Source organism: Salpingoeca rosetta, assembly GCF_000188695.1.
Source record: "Salpingoeca rosetta unplaced genomic scaffold supercont1.28, whole genome shotgun sequence".
Taxonomy (NCBI): domain Eukaryota; class Choanoflagellata; order Craspedida; family Salpingoecidae; genus Salpingoeca; species Salpingoeca rosetta.
In genome coordinates this window covers 754674-769673 of record NW_004754906.1, presented here as the reverse complement: position 1 = coordinate 769673, position 15000 = coordinate 754674, and the positions used below count along the sequence as shown (strand labels likewise).

Here is a 15000-nt window from a genome sequence, read left to right as displayed (position 1 = left end):
ACACACAGAGGCGACCGAGACCTTGTTGAGGCCATACGGCGCGTCGTCGTCCGCATATTTCTTCTTGAAGAAGGACTGGATGGGGTTGGCGCCATATTCCGCAAGCACGCGCGCCATTGCCTCCGATGGAATGCGCTGCAGCATTCCAAAGACAGGTGTCACCGCCAGACACCGGTACGGTGTCAGCTTCAGGTCCAGGTTCTCCTTCTTCAACAGCCGGTCCATGAGCGTAATGACCTGCAGCACCAGTTGATCCTGCACAGAGTTGCACGTGAAGTCGAGGAGAAGGGGGGAGAAAAAGACGTGCAGTTGAAGGAGTGGATGAATGTGCGAACGAGGGTGTGGGAGAACGAATTACACACGTGAGCGTGGGTGAGCATGCGTGACCGTAGAACCACGACAGTGCAGCAGAAAACACACACACACACACACACACACACACACACACACACACACACACACACACACACACACACACGCACACACGCATCGTACACAGACAGCCGCTCAACCAGCAAACCAAGCAAATGCACCACACAGACAACAGCGCTGCCCGCAGCCTCTCCTCACATCCCTCCTCTCGCACCTGTCGTAGATCATCGCCATTCTTGAAGATGATGCCGTATTCGCCCTTGTTCGTCTCCAGCGTCAGCCCAAGCGGCTTCAGCGCAGACTGCACGCAATTGAACACACACCGTGGCAATCAGTGTGTGCATGTGCGCGTGTGCGTGCGCGTGTGCGTGTGCGCGTGTGATGGGTAAGTGTACAGCAGGAAAAAGGCACAGCGGGTGCTATGCTGTGGTGTGAACCGCATCTGTGTGTACCGCAAAGGGACAACAAACTTTCAGCCATCGCCATTGTCTGTGAACGTGAGTGCACTTAAGTGCAAGCAGCACATTGCGTCAGGACCTTGAAGATGTGCGCATCATCATGGCGAATGGACTTGACAATCACGCCTGCACAAAACATGGTGCAATAACATCATGCAATGCAACAGCAGGTGAGGAGGGGCCTTGCATATGAGATGGCGAGCGACAAGCAAAGACGGGGCAAAGCGTGACCATGTACACAAACACACATGGGGCAAAGCGTGACCATGTACACAAACACACATGCACACGCACGGACATCACACCACACCATACAGCATGAGGCTCCCTCAACGCAGCTGGCAAATGGCCAAGGAAGACAGACCAGGGTCCATGGGAAGTGGAGCGTTGATGTTCTGGAATTGTGGTGACTGCTCAATCATCTCCCGCAGCTTGGCAACCTGCGGCATGCCATAGGGGGAGGTGGATGGGGCGATCCAGCGCTCGTGAGGAAGAATAGAGACTGAGTACTTTGACAAATTACAGACACACACACAAACAAACAAACACACACACAAACAAACAAACACACACACACACGCACACACACACACACACACACACACACACACACACACACACACACACACACCACGAACCTTGCGCGGGCGGTTGCCTTCCATGTCCGCAATCTCTGTTGAAAGCGAACACAGTTCTTCAGCAGCCAATAGCCAGGGGTGCATGGGCATGTGAGGACACACGAGCGTGTGTGCGTGGTGCGTGTTTGTCGCCTCTACGAGGACAGCTGGTCGAGCCGGCACGCCAATCAGGTCAGGAAAGCACACACACACACACACACACACACACACACACACACACACACACACACACACACACACACACACACACACACACGCACACACAGGAGAACAAGAGCAACCCAGCTCATCTCCTACGTTTGACAAATCGTGCGGATGCGTTGATGGCGCGTTCAATTTCGCGCTGGCGAGGGCCACCACCATTTAGCATCCTGTCGAGAGAGAGAGAGATAGAGAGAGAGACACGCACACACATACATGGGTGTGGTCCGTGGAGGTGTAAGGGTTGGTGGCGAGCACGTATGGTTGGGCCTTGGCTGTGTCAATACTCACATGAGCACACGCATAGACACACAGACACACAGACACACAGACACACAGACACACAGACACACAGACCCCCCCCCCACACACACGGCAACCACGACGACAGCGATAACAGTGATGACGTACGCCATGAGCTGCTTGCGGATTTGGCCGTAGAAGTCTGCGTGTTCGACCTGGCGCTCGCGATCGTGCTCTTCGACGTGCAGATACCAATACAGTGTTTGTGCTGCAGAAGGCCGACAGGTGCGTGATGCGGAGGGTTTAGTGGGGAAGGGGTTTCAGAGGAAGGAAGAGATGCAAGTCAGAGAACAGGGTGCGCGAGCCAAGCTCATGTGCGTGCATCTCACACACACACACACACACACACACACACACGAGCACACGCACACACACACACACACGAGCACACGCACACACACACACACACAACCACATGTACGCACCAAACTCTGGGTTCTCTCTTGCGCGTTCGAAGAGGAGCGAGCGGAGCTGGTTCTGCGGTTTTGCGCGGGCGGACTGTTGCTTAGCAAGCCGTTGCATCTCTGGCGATACACGCGAAGCGAGGAGGACGCGTGAGAGAGAGAGAGAGTGTGTGTGTGTGTGTGCGTGCGTGTGCGTGCTTCCACACATGTGCGCGCACGTGCGTGTGAATGGAATCATGCATGTACGTGTGATGTTGGAACGGGCGTTTCATTGCAAGGATCACTCATCACAGGAAACCGAAACTTACGGCCTGGTGCCCACGAAACGCCCATAGCTGGCGAACGACAGAAATGCAGTCAGAACGGCCAGTGAGCGAGCGGAAAAATGGAATCTAGCAAAGAAGTACGACACACACACATACACACCCCCCCACACACACACCCCTCCCACACACACCACACACATCAAACACACAACCACGCCGCACCCTGGTGAACTGGCTGGCGGTGGGCGTCATCATCGACATCGTCGTCATCGTCGTGCGCGTGTGTTGTTGTGCCGTCGACTGAGCGGGACAGGGACCACGGCTCGTACTTGAGCGCCTGCACCAGCTGCAGCAGATACAGCGACAGCTCCTCATCGTCCGCCTGCCCACACCCACAGGAAGCAAGGAGGGAAGGGAGGTGTGTGTGTGTGTGCGTGTGGAAGTATGCGTGTTGTGTGAATACTCATGAAACGCGGAATGGTCGAAACGCGACAACAGCAGCGCGCCCAACATGGCAATTTGTTCATCTCAACTCGGTACCCAAACCTCCCTCCCTTCATGCATGCATGCAAGCAACATCACCTCAGCCAGCCGCTTGACGGCGTAACTGCGGACCACAGGGTGCTCAAAGTCCTTCCCGAGCAGCCCGAGCGCCGTGTGCGTGTCAATCGGCTCCCACGCCTCGAGCGTCTCCTGCGCCTGCTTCGCCTCGGCCTGTGGTCATGCAAGGAGGTCGAGGTGGAGGTGGAGTTGGTGTGTGTGTGTGTGTGCGTGCGCGTGTGCGTGATGGGTGGGGATAGGAAAAAAAAAAGAAGGTAAGGGCGGTGCCACAACTGCGGAAGATGGACGGACAGACGGCCAGATTGGCACACGCTTGCACCCATGCCAGCACGACAGTAAGAGCGGTGCAAACATACTGGGGAGGACCAGTCGACGGCGCGAAGAACTTTTGGAAGCGCGTGCGCATTTCGGGAGAGATAGAAGCGGTACCGCCTGCACACACACACACACACACACACACACACACACACACACACACATCCAAACACATGTCACAGCCCTGCGAATTACTTCCACAATCGCGCGAGCACAAGCACAAGAGCGCAAGCAGCTGCATGTCGATGCGCACCAGAGCAGATCCTTCTCCTCCAGCACAAGCGGTTCCGTCACAGATTTGCGAATGATTTCGGCAAGCTTGTCCCTGGCGGCCGCAAACACACGTGCGCAGATGTGAGGCGGAGAGGACGCGAAGCGTGAGACAGACGGCTTTGCTTCAAACATCAACCCCCAACGCGCTTGCGCGCACACAAAGCCAATCAGCAAGTCAAGCAACCCACTCGCAACTCAATCACCACAGACCATTTCAAGTCACTCCAACAGCACCCACACCAGTCCAAACCAGTTAGCATGAGTCCGTCCCCCCCCCAACCACCACCACCACCACCACCACCACCACCACCACCAACATCAGACCGGGTGGAGGGCGTTGGCTTGAGATCGCGGTCGAGGAAACCGCGACGGCGGCTGCGCATCTGCTGGTGGTGCTTCACCTCGACAAGATTCTCCGTGAACATCATCTCAGGGTCCTCGTTCTCCCGCAGCATCTCTGGTGGGCAGGAGGGACAGGGGGTTTGTGTGTGTGTGTGTGTGTGTGTGTGTGTGTGTGTGTGTGTGTGTGTGTGTGTGTGTGTGTGTGTGTGTATGTGTATGTGTGTGGTTTTTGTGAGTGCCAGCTATTCGAAGAAAAGCGTGCAGGTTAATTCACGGAGGCCACTTGCAACAATTCAAAACCAGCACAACCACATCACGATCACCACCAACGCCAACTGCTGCCACCACTCACTCATGTGCTCGACAGTATCGAGTCTGTCTTCGCAGAAGAGGACATCTGAGGGGAAACGGGGTAGGTCCACCACAAGATATGACACCGTCGACGCGGCAAGCAGGTCCTGGTGGTTGGCGAGTGATGGCATAGGGGGGGGGGGCGAGGTATTGAGGGTGGGGGGAATGAATGCATTGATGTCGGCGTGTGGACGCGAGAACAAATAAACAAGTGACCATATGCGCGCTTGTCGCATTCGTGCGTGCACTGCACTGCACTGCACTGCGCACACCATCAGCGTGAGGCCAAAACGCAACGTCTCCACCACCAAAGGAACACATGTGCACCACCCACCTCGATTTCGCTGGCGAGCCGGCTGTTTGTGAGCTCGTCAAGCCACTCAACATGCAGCATCCGCCCCGCATTGTACTGTGAAATCAGCTGTGTGTGTATACACATAGACACACACACATAGGCACACACACAGACACAGACACAGACACAGGCACAGACACACAAACACAAAGGAGGCGTGCAGATGTGAGGATGGTTGAATATTCGTGTGCACGGTGGGAGGTGTTGCAAAGGTATTCACGTGTGTTTTGCGTGTGGACAGAGTGTATCACAAGATACTGCAGGGACAGAGCGTTGTCGTGATGTAAACTCACCTGCTGCACTTTCTGCACGTCTTTGCGGACAGACTTGGCGGCTGGTGGGGTGTCGGGCTGCTTGACCTGCGATGGAACGAGTGCATAAGAGACGAGGCACGGGCGGTGCAGTGGTTGGCACGGACGATGACGAGAAGGGGGCGCATGACGTTTAGGGAGCAGCCACAACAGTGACGCTCGGTGAGCGCGCACACAAATCACAGACGCGTGGCAGACTTGATACACATCGACACAAATTGAAAGCCCTTCCCGCACCCGTCCCCCCCCCACACACACCTCGACGTATTGTCTTCCGGTGCGCAGTGTTCCGCACTCGTCAAAGATGGGCAGAGACGCGGTGCCCACTTTCTTCCGCTGTTTAAAACACCACATGAGCGACGCGTGGTGAGAAGTGCGTTTGCGTGTGTTCATCTGATGGAAGCGACATGCGACAGACACAGACACACACACACAGACACAGACATACACAGACATACACAGACATACACACACACACATGCACAGATACATACACAACCACAAACACAGACACCTGGGAGCAAACAAACAAGCACAATGGCTGGCGCAAACAAGTAAGCACCATGGCTGGCCCGCGCGTGTCCCAGATGGAAAAGTCCAAGCACGTGTTGCGAGGAAGATCGCTGTACAGGAGCGGCAGCTGAATGTCCTCTGCACACATACCATATCATGACGCAAGCCATCAAGCCAGAGGAACAATGGTTTGTTGTTGTGTCGCCCAAAGCGGAAGAGAGGAAGCAAGGTGTGTGCACGCAACATCATACCGATGGCCGCCACCAGCCATCCTCGCACACGCACTAGCATGTCCAGCTATGCAGATGCACAACGAACCGGTCCATGTCGGGTGCGAAGATGAAGGGCAGTACGAAGTCTCGCGTGGAAAGCCGAGCGTGTGGCTGCCGGATGTCAGCATGCACTCCACGGACACCTCTGCGCAATGCCATTGAAAGCAGACAAACATCGGACGCATATCAGCGTCATGATTGGTGAGAACTCGGGCACGCATGTGCAGCGTTGCATCGCCCACCCGGGAAAGCCGGCAGTTGTACTACCAACACACACACACACACACACACACACACACACACACACACACACACACACACACCTGGAATGCCGCTTCGCTGCAGTGCGTAGAAGAGGTACTCATCGTCCATCATGGGCTCATTGTCGTTCTGGCCGCCCTGCAAGCTGTGTCTGAGTGTGGGTCGCATGCGGAAAGTGGCGAGCACGCACAGCGTTTTCAGGTGCGTGCGTGAGATGGTGTGGCTGACGTCAGCAAGCAATATACAAGGTCCATCCAAGTCTTTGGTGGACACAAGACAGCACAAACTCGTGTAGATTGAACGTGAACAAAACACCCCCGTCATCATGACAAGAGCCCAATGCATTGTCAAAAGAGATTCGTCTACACTCGAGCAACAGCACCACGCTGAGCCCCCTTGTTGCCACGTACATGGTGAGGGACACTGTTTGCGCCAGGTCACAGCTCGGCACATAGCTGAGCGTCTCCTGGTCCTCGTTCAGCAACCCTTCCGAGAACGAGTCGGTCGTCGTGCTGCTCATCGTCGCTTCTTGTTGCCTTTGCTTGTTTTTGTTTGTTCGTTGGACGTGGACTACTGTTTATGATGTCGATTAACCAGGTGCACCCACAGCCGCAAGGATCACCATCCATCACCATCCATCACCACCATCCATCACCATCCATCACTATCACCATGCATCCCTGCTTCCCTCTCGCATTCCCTCCAATCGTTCCCTCAATCTCCAACCATTCCCCACGTCACTCAGCGGCAGAGAGGGCGTGCTTGATGGCTTGCACGCGCGGGGCAGAAGCGCGTTTATGGGAAAACTCTGGCGGGAAGAGACCAGCACCCATGTGCACGGCAGTGTTGCGAAAGCCCATAGCGCTGTCCACGCTGGCACGCGCGCTGCAGTGCACCTCCACCACGCCGGCCTCGCTTGCTATCCGCTGCGCGTTGTGTTCGGAGACGCCGCCGCCAGCCATGAGCGTGATGCCGTGCTCGCGGGCCGTGGCAGCCAGGCTGCAGATCACGGGCGCACCTTCCAGTGCCGTCGCCCGCCCGCCACTCGTCAGCACGCGCTGCACGCGATTCGCGCCAAAGGCCGTGCCAAGCGTCGCCAGCGCAGCCCGCATGTCCCGCACCATGTCAAACGCGCGGTGGAAGGTGACGGGCAGCGGTCCGCACGCGGCCAGCAGCTTCTTCATCGCTGCCGTGTCCACGTCACCGTCTGCGTTCAGCGCGCCAATCACAAACCCTTGAATCCCACACGCGCGTAGCGCCTCAATGTCGTCCACCATGATTTGCACTTCGGCCTCGCTGAACAGAAAATCGCCCGCCCTTGGCCGAACCAGCGCAAACACCTTGACATGCGCGTGTGTGTGTAATTGCGTGTGTGTATGTGTAAGAGTGTAAGAGTGTGCGTGAGCGTGCACGTGCCTGTGAGTGCGAGCGCATGTAGCATGATGGTCTTTTCTCTCAACCCCCATCGCATGCCTCGCGTACACTCCACCGTCGATTGCACACCCCCACCCACACACATTCACAAACACACACATGCGTTCACACGTACGGGAATGGAGACGGCGCAGACCACGGCTTTGGCCAGGCCCACTGTTGGTGTCAAGCCGCCCTCTGATAGCGCACAGCACAGCTCCAACCGATCTGCCCCTGAATGTGTCGGAACGCACGCGCGCGAGTTTGTGTGTGTGTGTGAGGTAATGTTGGGTTTGAGGGTGGTGAGCGATGATGAAACCTCTCAGCGAAACGACCAGGCTACACACACACACACACACACACACACACACACACACACACACACACACTGTTACATTGTACACACCCCCACCCACCCACATAGCCACACACACACAACACACAGAATTACATGACACACCTCCTTGTTGTGCTTGAGCAGCGGAAGCAACCGAGTCCACGCACACCTCCAGCACAAGCGGATTGTGCTGTGTGCGCTCCTTCCAGAAGACGTGGCAGTGCTTGAAGCGTGGAACAGACTGCAAGGCCGGCGGATTGATAAAGTAGAGGTATGGGCAGCCAAGCAGCAGCGTGGCCAGCTGCTCTTGGATGATGGCGTCGGTGAGGTCCCCGCTCTCTGCCCATAGCACGGAGTGGCGGATGCCGTCCTCCACGTTGTATGGAAAGTCGTTGTCACGCAAGATGTACCGCCGCCTGCGCTTGGCGGGGTCCGGCACCACCACCTCAAACAGCCCCGTCTCCGCGTCCGCGTGCACGGGGTATCCAAACACCACGTTTGCCAGGTGGTCTGTGGGTGACTTGTAGCACTTTGTCAGCGCCTTTCGCCAAGCGCGGTACCGCGCCAGCTCCGGCGTCGATCTGCCCAGCACCTCCACCCGCTGTTCCTCAATCAACGTCCTCAGCTCGTCCCAGCTCAACGCCCGCGCCAGCGACCCATCCTCCAGCTTGTTCACCTCCATCGCACTGGTGGTGCTGGTGGGTGGATGATGGATGGGATTGTGAGTGGTATGGGTTGATGCGAGTGGATGTGGTTGATGTGGTGGATGTGGTTGATGTGGATGCGACTGCCTGGCACTCCGCGACGGTGTGACTGTGTGTGGCTTGTATAAATGCACAATTTACCCATTTTGGTGCAAAGCCTAAAATCGAACGAATGACTCAATTTGTACAACTCGTTTGAAGCAGGACCGCTGCTGTCGATCAGTCTTGTTTGTTTTGTTTTTGCCTCTTCTTCTTGCTGCTTTTGTTCGATGTCGTCGTTTTTCCTTGTTCTTGCTGCAAGAAGAAGAAGAAGAGAGAAAAGCAACCACCTTCGTTGTTTGTGTGCGTGTGTGTGTGTCATCGCACCTCCATCTCGCACCTCTATCGCTCGCACCCGCAGCTGTTCGAACCCCACTCCCCACCAAACCAAGCACGCCAACAAGAAGCAAGTGAGGTTGGTTGGTTGGAGGGACCGCGTGGAGGAGAGAAAGGAGTGCAGTGAAGGGGAAAGAGAGAGAGAGACACACACACACTCATGTGGTGATCACATCACACACGCACCTTGTGCTGCTGTGCTGTGTCGCTTCCTCGCTGTTGCTACCCACCACACACATACACACACACACACACACACACACACACACACACACACACACACACACACACACACACACACACACACACACACACACACACACGCAAAGTGTTAACCATCTTGCACATCACCCATCCACACCAAGGCACCACCACCACCACCATCCTGCTTGTTTGTTGCTTTTATCTGCGATATCTTTTCTTGTTCTTGGTCTTCTGCCTGCTTTTCTTCTTGTGGTGTTTTGTTCATGTCACACCACATCCATCCACAAGCAACCCCCCCCCCGCCTCTGTCGGCGTCCCCAAAGAACAACACCCTCCTGTTCCCAACAAGCAACGGCACACACGTTTCATGCCTCCTTCGTCCCCAATCCCGTTCTCATTCCATTTCGTCCCATCCCATCGTTTGGCAAACAACAACAACAACAACAACAACAACAACAACAACAACAACAACAACAACACTCACCACCAGCAGACATCGTTGACGCCATCCACCCCGCTTGCACCTCGCGTCGTGAACACACGCATTTGTATCCGCGACTGCGGTTGTTCCGAGCATCTTGGGCCTGTGACCTGTTTGCCTATCGCACGGCCCGTTCAAGATGGACGTGGACCCCGACGCGCTGCTGGACTTTCTCAGCGTGCCCGGAGATGCGCAGATGACTGCGCTGGAGCAGCTCTGCATGCTCCTCCTCCTCTCAGACAACGTCGACCGCGTCTTCCGCCAGTACGTGTGTGTGTGCGTGTGCGTGTAGGTGCGTGTGTGTGTGTGTGTGTGTGCGTGTGTGCGTGTGCGTGTAGGTGTATTCGCGACTGAAGGACTTGGGTTGTGCTTCGATGCACCCTCGTATTTGAATGTACATGGGGCCATCCGTTCCATCTCCTCGTTGACACACACACGCATACATGCACGCGCACACACATACGTACACACACACACACACACACACACACACACACATACATACACATCCAGGTTCCCGCCATCGTCGTTTGTGCCGGCGCTGTGCAAGATTCTTGTCAGCGACACGGCGACGCCAACTGTGCTTGAGGCCACGCTGCGCGCTCTCTCGTTTTTCCTGGACATCTCGATGGACTGCGTGGGCCGCATCACCTCGTGCGATGGCGCCATCTCCGCCATCTGCCGCCACCTCGAGGCTGCAGACCTCACCGACGCAATCACAAAGGACATGGCCATGCAGAGCACAAAGGTGTGTGTGTATGGCGTTAGGACACAGTTGGTGTTTTTATTGTTTCGCGTTTGTATGATTGTTGGTGGTTTAAGATGTTCCTTATTGTTGTGGATGGACTCCGCATCTGTTCCGCATTGCAACAATAACAACACCACACACACACACACACACACACACACACACACACACACACACACACACACACACACACACACACACACACACACACACACACGGCCCCCCCCCATCAGGTGCTCGAGATGATCAGTAACCGCGACACGGCGGCGCTCTACCGGGCCGGTGCCCTGCGCAGCTGTCTCCACTTTGTGGTTGAGGGCCAGTCCCTTGTCTTCCTCGACGCCCTCAAATCCGCCATGAACGTCGTCGTCAGATGCTGCAGGTGTGTGTGTGTGTGCGTGTGTGTGCGTGCGTGTGTGCGTGTGTGCGTGTGTGCGTGTCGGTTTGTCACCGCTTCATTCGCAATAACTCCTCGCCCCTCCCTGACCGTCTTTCATTCCCACCTTCACGTCAAACAACACCAACCAACCAACACATCTCCCCCTCGACCACGGCAGCCGCATTGATGAGAAGGACGACTATCTGCCGCAGGTGATTGAGCACCTCAACACGCTGCTCGACAGCGAGCAGCCAGACCTCAGGAACACCGCCCTCCAGTGCTACGGCACACTCACAGGTGCGTTGGCGTGCGTGCGTGTGTGTGTGTGCGCGCGTGCGTGATATTTGCGCATGTGTACGTGGTACGCAGCAGAATTGTAAGCACGAATGTGCCATGCCTGCCAAGCTTTCCATGTGTTTCAGCACACACACACACACACACACACACACACACACACACACACACACACACACACACACACACACACACACACACACACACGCTCTCGACCCCGCCATCCCCTCAACTCACCTCCCTTTTCACGTCTCTGCCAACCCCGCCCACGATGTGTCATTCATTCCACAGACAAACTTTCCCGCCAAAAGGGCGACCTTGGCGCGCTGGCGACGGAGGGCACAGTGCGGTCGCTGCTGCGTCTCATCTGCAGCACCGCCTCCACCGCATCCGACGCCGAGCTCGAAATTGCCCGCATCGCCCTCAACACCCTCAACGCACTCTGGTGTGTGTGGATTGTGTGTGAAGGGGAAGGGGCGTGTGTGAACGGGTGCTTGGTCCATAGGTTGTGTTTTGTGTGCCTTCGCGTGCGCTTGTGAACGTGGTGTGTGCGTGTGGTGTGTTCGTGCTTTGAGCAGTCTGGTTGATTGTGGTTTTCACGACGGCAGCACGAAATCGAAACCAACCAATCAAGTCTTACCATCGTCACCACCACCACCACCATCACCACCAATCTTGTATACGCTCCAGGTACGGCGCAGACACGTCGCGCCACGATGAGGACGGGCGGACGGCGCTGGAGTTGGCGCAGGCCGGCGAGCACCAGGCGTGTGCGGACATTCTGTCCAGTCCAGAGCAACACATGGAGGAGGCTGAGGACGAGGAGGACGAGGGCGAAGAAGAAGACGACGGCGGCGATGGTGATGCCGATGCTGCGGAGAGTGATGCAAGCTCGCCAACACGCGCGGCGGTGATGGGAACGCACTCGATCATGGGCGACGGGACCCCCGACATCAAGGATGAGGCAGCGCGCACATCCGACGCGCCAAACGTGAGACGCCTCCCCCCACGCGCGATGCGCTGTGCTGTTGTGTGCAGAAGGGAGTTGGTGCTGGCACGGAATGCATGTGTACTCGTGTTGTGGTTGTTGGTGGTGTGTTGTGGTTGTGGCAGGAGTGGCAGATGGTCATACACATTCCACGTCTTGTGTTGTGCCGTGTTTCGTGTGTGTGTTAGCGCTCGACTCTCGATCCGTCACAAACACATGCTACGATTGTCATCAACCTCACGTTGCTGCGATTGTACTGTGGCTACGTGTCCATCCATGTGTCCATCCATGTGTCCATCCATGTGTCGCCAGCCGCTGTTGGACCTGAGCATGATGTGCGCAGAGCAAGTTGTGCCGCCGCTCGCCACCGCCCTCACAAACCTCTCATCCGTCAGTTTTGTGGTGACGCGTGCTTTGTCGCATGCTGTATTTGTATGTGTGTGTGTGTGTGTTTGTTCGTTTGATCTGTTGGTGCGTGTGATTGCAGGTGTTTTCCTGCGCGCGCCGTTTCCAGTCGAGCCTGTTCATTTCATCTTGTCTCTCCCATCATTCCACGCAACGCGCAGCATCCTCCCACCATTCAATGTTTCACTGACGTTTCACCGCTTCTTGTCACACGTGTGTATGTATGTATGTGTGTGTTTTGTGTGTGTGCTGTGTGTGTGTTTTGTGTGTTCAGATTCAGACACAGGGCATGTTGCTGCGTGTGATTGCGCGCTTCACTGCCCATCTCTCACAGGAGGACCTCTCAAACTTCATCCAATACGGACACAACTGTGCGTTGCGCTCTGAATTGCGTGTGCTTGTGTACTTGTACGCGTGTGTCTGTGCATGCTTGTGTGTGTGTGTTTGCCTTTTCTTCTCTCACACACTCTCGTTTTCGTGGTGACACTCTCCTCTCCCTCTTTCCTCACCGGCCATCACCACCACCACCACCACCACCATCATCGTCATCGTCATCATGCCACCTGCCCCTCTGTGCCCATGCGTGCAGTTTCGCTGGAGATGATTCTTGATCCGCTGCCGGAGATTCTCGAGAGCGACGACGGCCAGGCCATGCTCGCAGCCGTCACCATCGTCAAGTCAGACACCCTTGTTGCGCCTGTTTGTTTATTTACTTTGTTTTGTTAAGTGTGGCTGCTCTGACACGTGCATGTGTGTGTGTGTGTTCTTTTTTTCACTTAATTTTTTGTTTTGTTTTGTTTGTATGTTCTTCCATGTGTGTGTGTATCAACCAACAATGTGATTTCACGTTCGCTGTGACTCACTCTGTGCGTTGTTCCCCACTGCCACTGCTCCACGTTCCCACTACGTTTTGCCTGCAGGCATCTTGTTGAGAAGAACGTCCCATCTGCTCGAAATGACATTCTCCGCCTCGGCCTCGTCGCCCGCCTGGCAACGCTGGCAGAGGTGAGCAAAGCAGACGTTCCTTGCTCGTGTCATGCGCGTTTGACGCATGCGTGTGTGTGTGTGTGTGTGTTCTGCGCTCTTTATGCGTGTCCGTGTGTGAGCATTGGAAGCGTATTTGCGCGCGTGTCGCTTGCTGCAACCATCCTGCCCGCCCCCCATCTCACCGTGGCTTTTGCTTGTCTTGATCACATGTGCGCGATACAGCGCGCGGAAGCTCTTGCAAAGGAGACAAAGCCCCAGGAATCAGAGGTCTGTGCAAAACCAATCGTACAAGCATGCGATGTGCAAGCTGACGTGGATTGTGCCTGGCTCCACCTGCCTCACAATCATTGCCCATAATTACTTCAACACGCTCGTATGCCTTTGACGACCTCCATGCCCTCTCCTGCCCCCTCCTCACACCACCACAACCATCGCAACCACCTCAACCACCACAACCACCACAACCACCACAACCACCGCCACTGCGCAGGAGACAATTGAGCCTGGCATGAAGCTTGAGGCTGTGGACCGCAAGAACCCTGGCCTCGTGTGCGTGGCCACCATCCTTGAAATTGACAACAGCCGGCCAGACTGCCTCCACATCCGCTTTGACGGGTGGACCGACAGGTGATTGTGTGGTGGTTGGTTGTTTGTGGTTGTTTATGGGCAGTTTGTGGGTAGTTTGTGGGTAGTTTGTGGGTAGTTGTGAATGTTGATCGCAGCTTCACCGTGTTCACTTGGCCGCGCCATCAACGCCCGTTTCCTCCACCAACCCCAGTTTTCCCTCATCCTCTGTTCTCCCTTCTCGTTTGCCCCTCTTCCCTTTACCACCCTCCTCTTCCCTTTACCCGTCCCTTACCACCCCTCCCAAAACCGCATCAGGTACGACTATTGGGCAGACCCGACGTCAACAGACCTGCGCCCCGTCGGCTGGTGCGAGCACAACTCCCACACGCTGCAGATCCCGCGTGGATACTCGAAGCGATTTGACTGGCAGCAGTACCTGCGGGAGACAAACGCAAAGGCGGCGCCGGCACACCTTCTCGCAACCGTCCATGTGCACGGCGGCCAGGCCAAGAAGCTGCGCGAGGTGAGTGCGCGCGATGGTGTGTTTGTGGCATTGTGTTTAAGTTGTTTAAGTTGTTATTGTTGTTTAATTTTTTTTGCTTCACACGCCTTCTAACGTTCCATATCTTATCACTTCTCTTCCTCCCTCCCGAACCAACACACTTGGACAGGCGCTGACAAAGGCCAAGGCGCTGTACGACAAGCACTTTGGGGCCAATGCGGTTGAACGCGACGTTGTGCGGCGGCTGCGAGAAATCTCCACCATGCTGGTGACGCTTGTTCGCTCCACGCCAAACGCCTGCGTGACGCCGACAACACACGCGTCGCTGGACTTTGCCGTGGACGAACGCCAGGGCGCGTCGACAGCGAAGAACAACAGCAACGCCACGGCAGGGACCCCCACAGGCAGTGGCAGCAGCAG

The 15000-nt window shown here is 55.9% G+C and overlaps 3 protein-coding genes across 3 annotated transcripts in view; 1 reads left to right on the top strand and 2 right to left on the bottom strand.

The window, feature by feature from the left end:
- The window catches only part of PTSG_12885 (uncharacterized protein), an 8467-nt gene extending 1697 nt beyond the window's left edge, over window positions 1-6770 (bottom strand). Inside the window, exons 1-22 of the mRNA XM_004989646.1 lie at window positions 6607-6770; window positions 6259-6347; window positions 5982-6080; window positions 5713-5801; window positions 5409-5486; window positions 5133-5198; window positions 4819-4905; window positions 4486-4591; window positions 4116-4248; window positions 3772-3843; window positions 3560-3635; window positions 3225-3356; window positions 2865-3024; window positions 2685-2711; window positions 2398-2496; window positions 2081-2180; window positions 1766-1839; window positions 1469-1524; window positions 1195-1270; window positions 910-956; window positions 587-673; window positions 22-255 (exon numbers count right to left, since the gene is read on the bottom strand). Of these exons, the coding sequence (XP_004989703.1) occupies window positions 22-255; window positions 587-673; window positions 910-956; window positions 1195-1270; window positions 1469-1524; window positions 1766-1839; window positions 2081-2180; window positions 2398-2496; window positions 2685-2711; window positions 2865-3024; window positions 3225-3356; window positions 3560-3635; window positions 3772-3843; window positions 4116-4248; window positions 4486-4591; window positions 4819-4905; window positions 5133-5198; window positions 5409-5486; window positions 5713-5801; window positions 5982-6080; window positions 6259-6347; window positions 6607-6716 (2097 nt within the window). The 5' untranslated portion in view covers window positions 6717-6770. The remainder of the gene's footprint in view (window positions 1-21; window positions 256-586; window positions 674-909; window positions 957-1194; window positions 1271-1468; window positions 1525-1765; window positions 1840-2080; window positions 2181-2397; window positions 2497-2684; window positions 2712-2864; window positions 3025-3224; window positions 3357-3559; window positions 3636-3771; window positions 3844-4115; window positions 4249-4485; window positions 4592-4818; window positions 4906-5132; window positions 5199-5408; window positions 5487-5712; window positions 5802-5981; window positions 6081-6258; window positions 6348-6606) is intronic.
- PTSG_12884 (uncharacterized protein) lies at window positions 6762-8743 on the bottom strand. Its single transcript, XM_004989645.1, has 3 exons — window positions 8070-8743; window positions 7746-7843; window positions 6762-7536 (listed from the first exon to the last, which is right to left on the bottom strand). The coding sequence occupies exons 1-3, from the start codon at window positions 8626-8628 to the stop codon at window positions 6934-6936; spliced, it is 1260 nt and encodes a 419-aa protein (XP_004989702.1). The 5' UTR covers window positions 8629-8743; the 3' UTR covers window positions 6762-6933.
- Window positions 8744-8850: 107 nt separating this feature from the next.
- PTSG_12883 (uncharacterized protein) overlaps window positions 8851-15000 on the top strand; it is a gene marked incomplete at its 3' end in the record, with an annotated part of 15526 nt that continues 9376 nt past the window's right edge. The window contains exons 1-15 of the mRNA XM_004989644.1: window positions 8851-9104; window positions 9720-9974; window positions 10224-10458; window positions 10692-10840; window positions 11016-11134; window positions 11423-11576; window positions 11822-12122; window positions 12432-12509; window positions 12799-12895; window positions 13114-13201; window positions 13445-13529; window positions 13734-13778; window positions 14002-14138; window positions 14394-14601; window positions 14750-15000. The exon at window positions 14750-15000 is cut by the window's right edge and continues 262 nt beyond it. Of these exons, the coding sequence (XP_004989701.1) occupies window positions 9850-9974; window positions 10224-10458; window positions 10692-10840; window positions 11016-11134; window positions 11423-11576; window positions 11822-12122; window positions 12432-12509; window positions 12799-12895; window positions 13114-13201; window positions 13445-13529; window positions 13734-13778; window positions 14002-14138; window positions 14394-14601; window positions 14750-15000 (2072 nt within the window). The 5' untranslated portion in view covers window positions 8851-9104; window positions 9720-9849. The remainder of the gene's footprint in view (window positions 9105-9719; window positions 9975-10223; window positions 10459-10691; window positions 10841-11015; window positions 11135-11422; window positions 11577-11821; window positions 12123-12431; window positions 12510-12798; window positions 12896-13113; window positions 13202-13444; window positions 13530-13733; window positions 13779-14001; window positions 14139-14393; window positions 14602-14749) is intronic.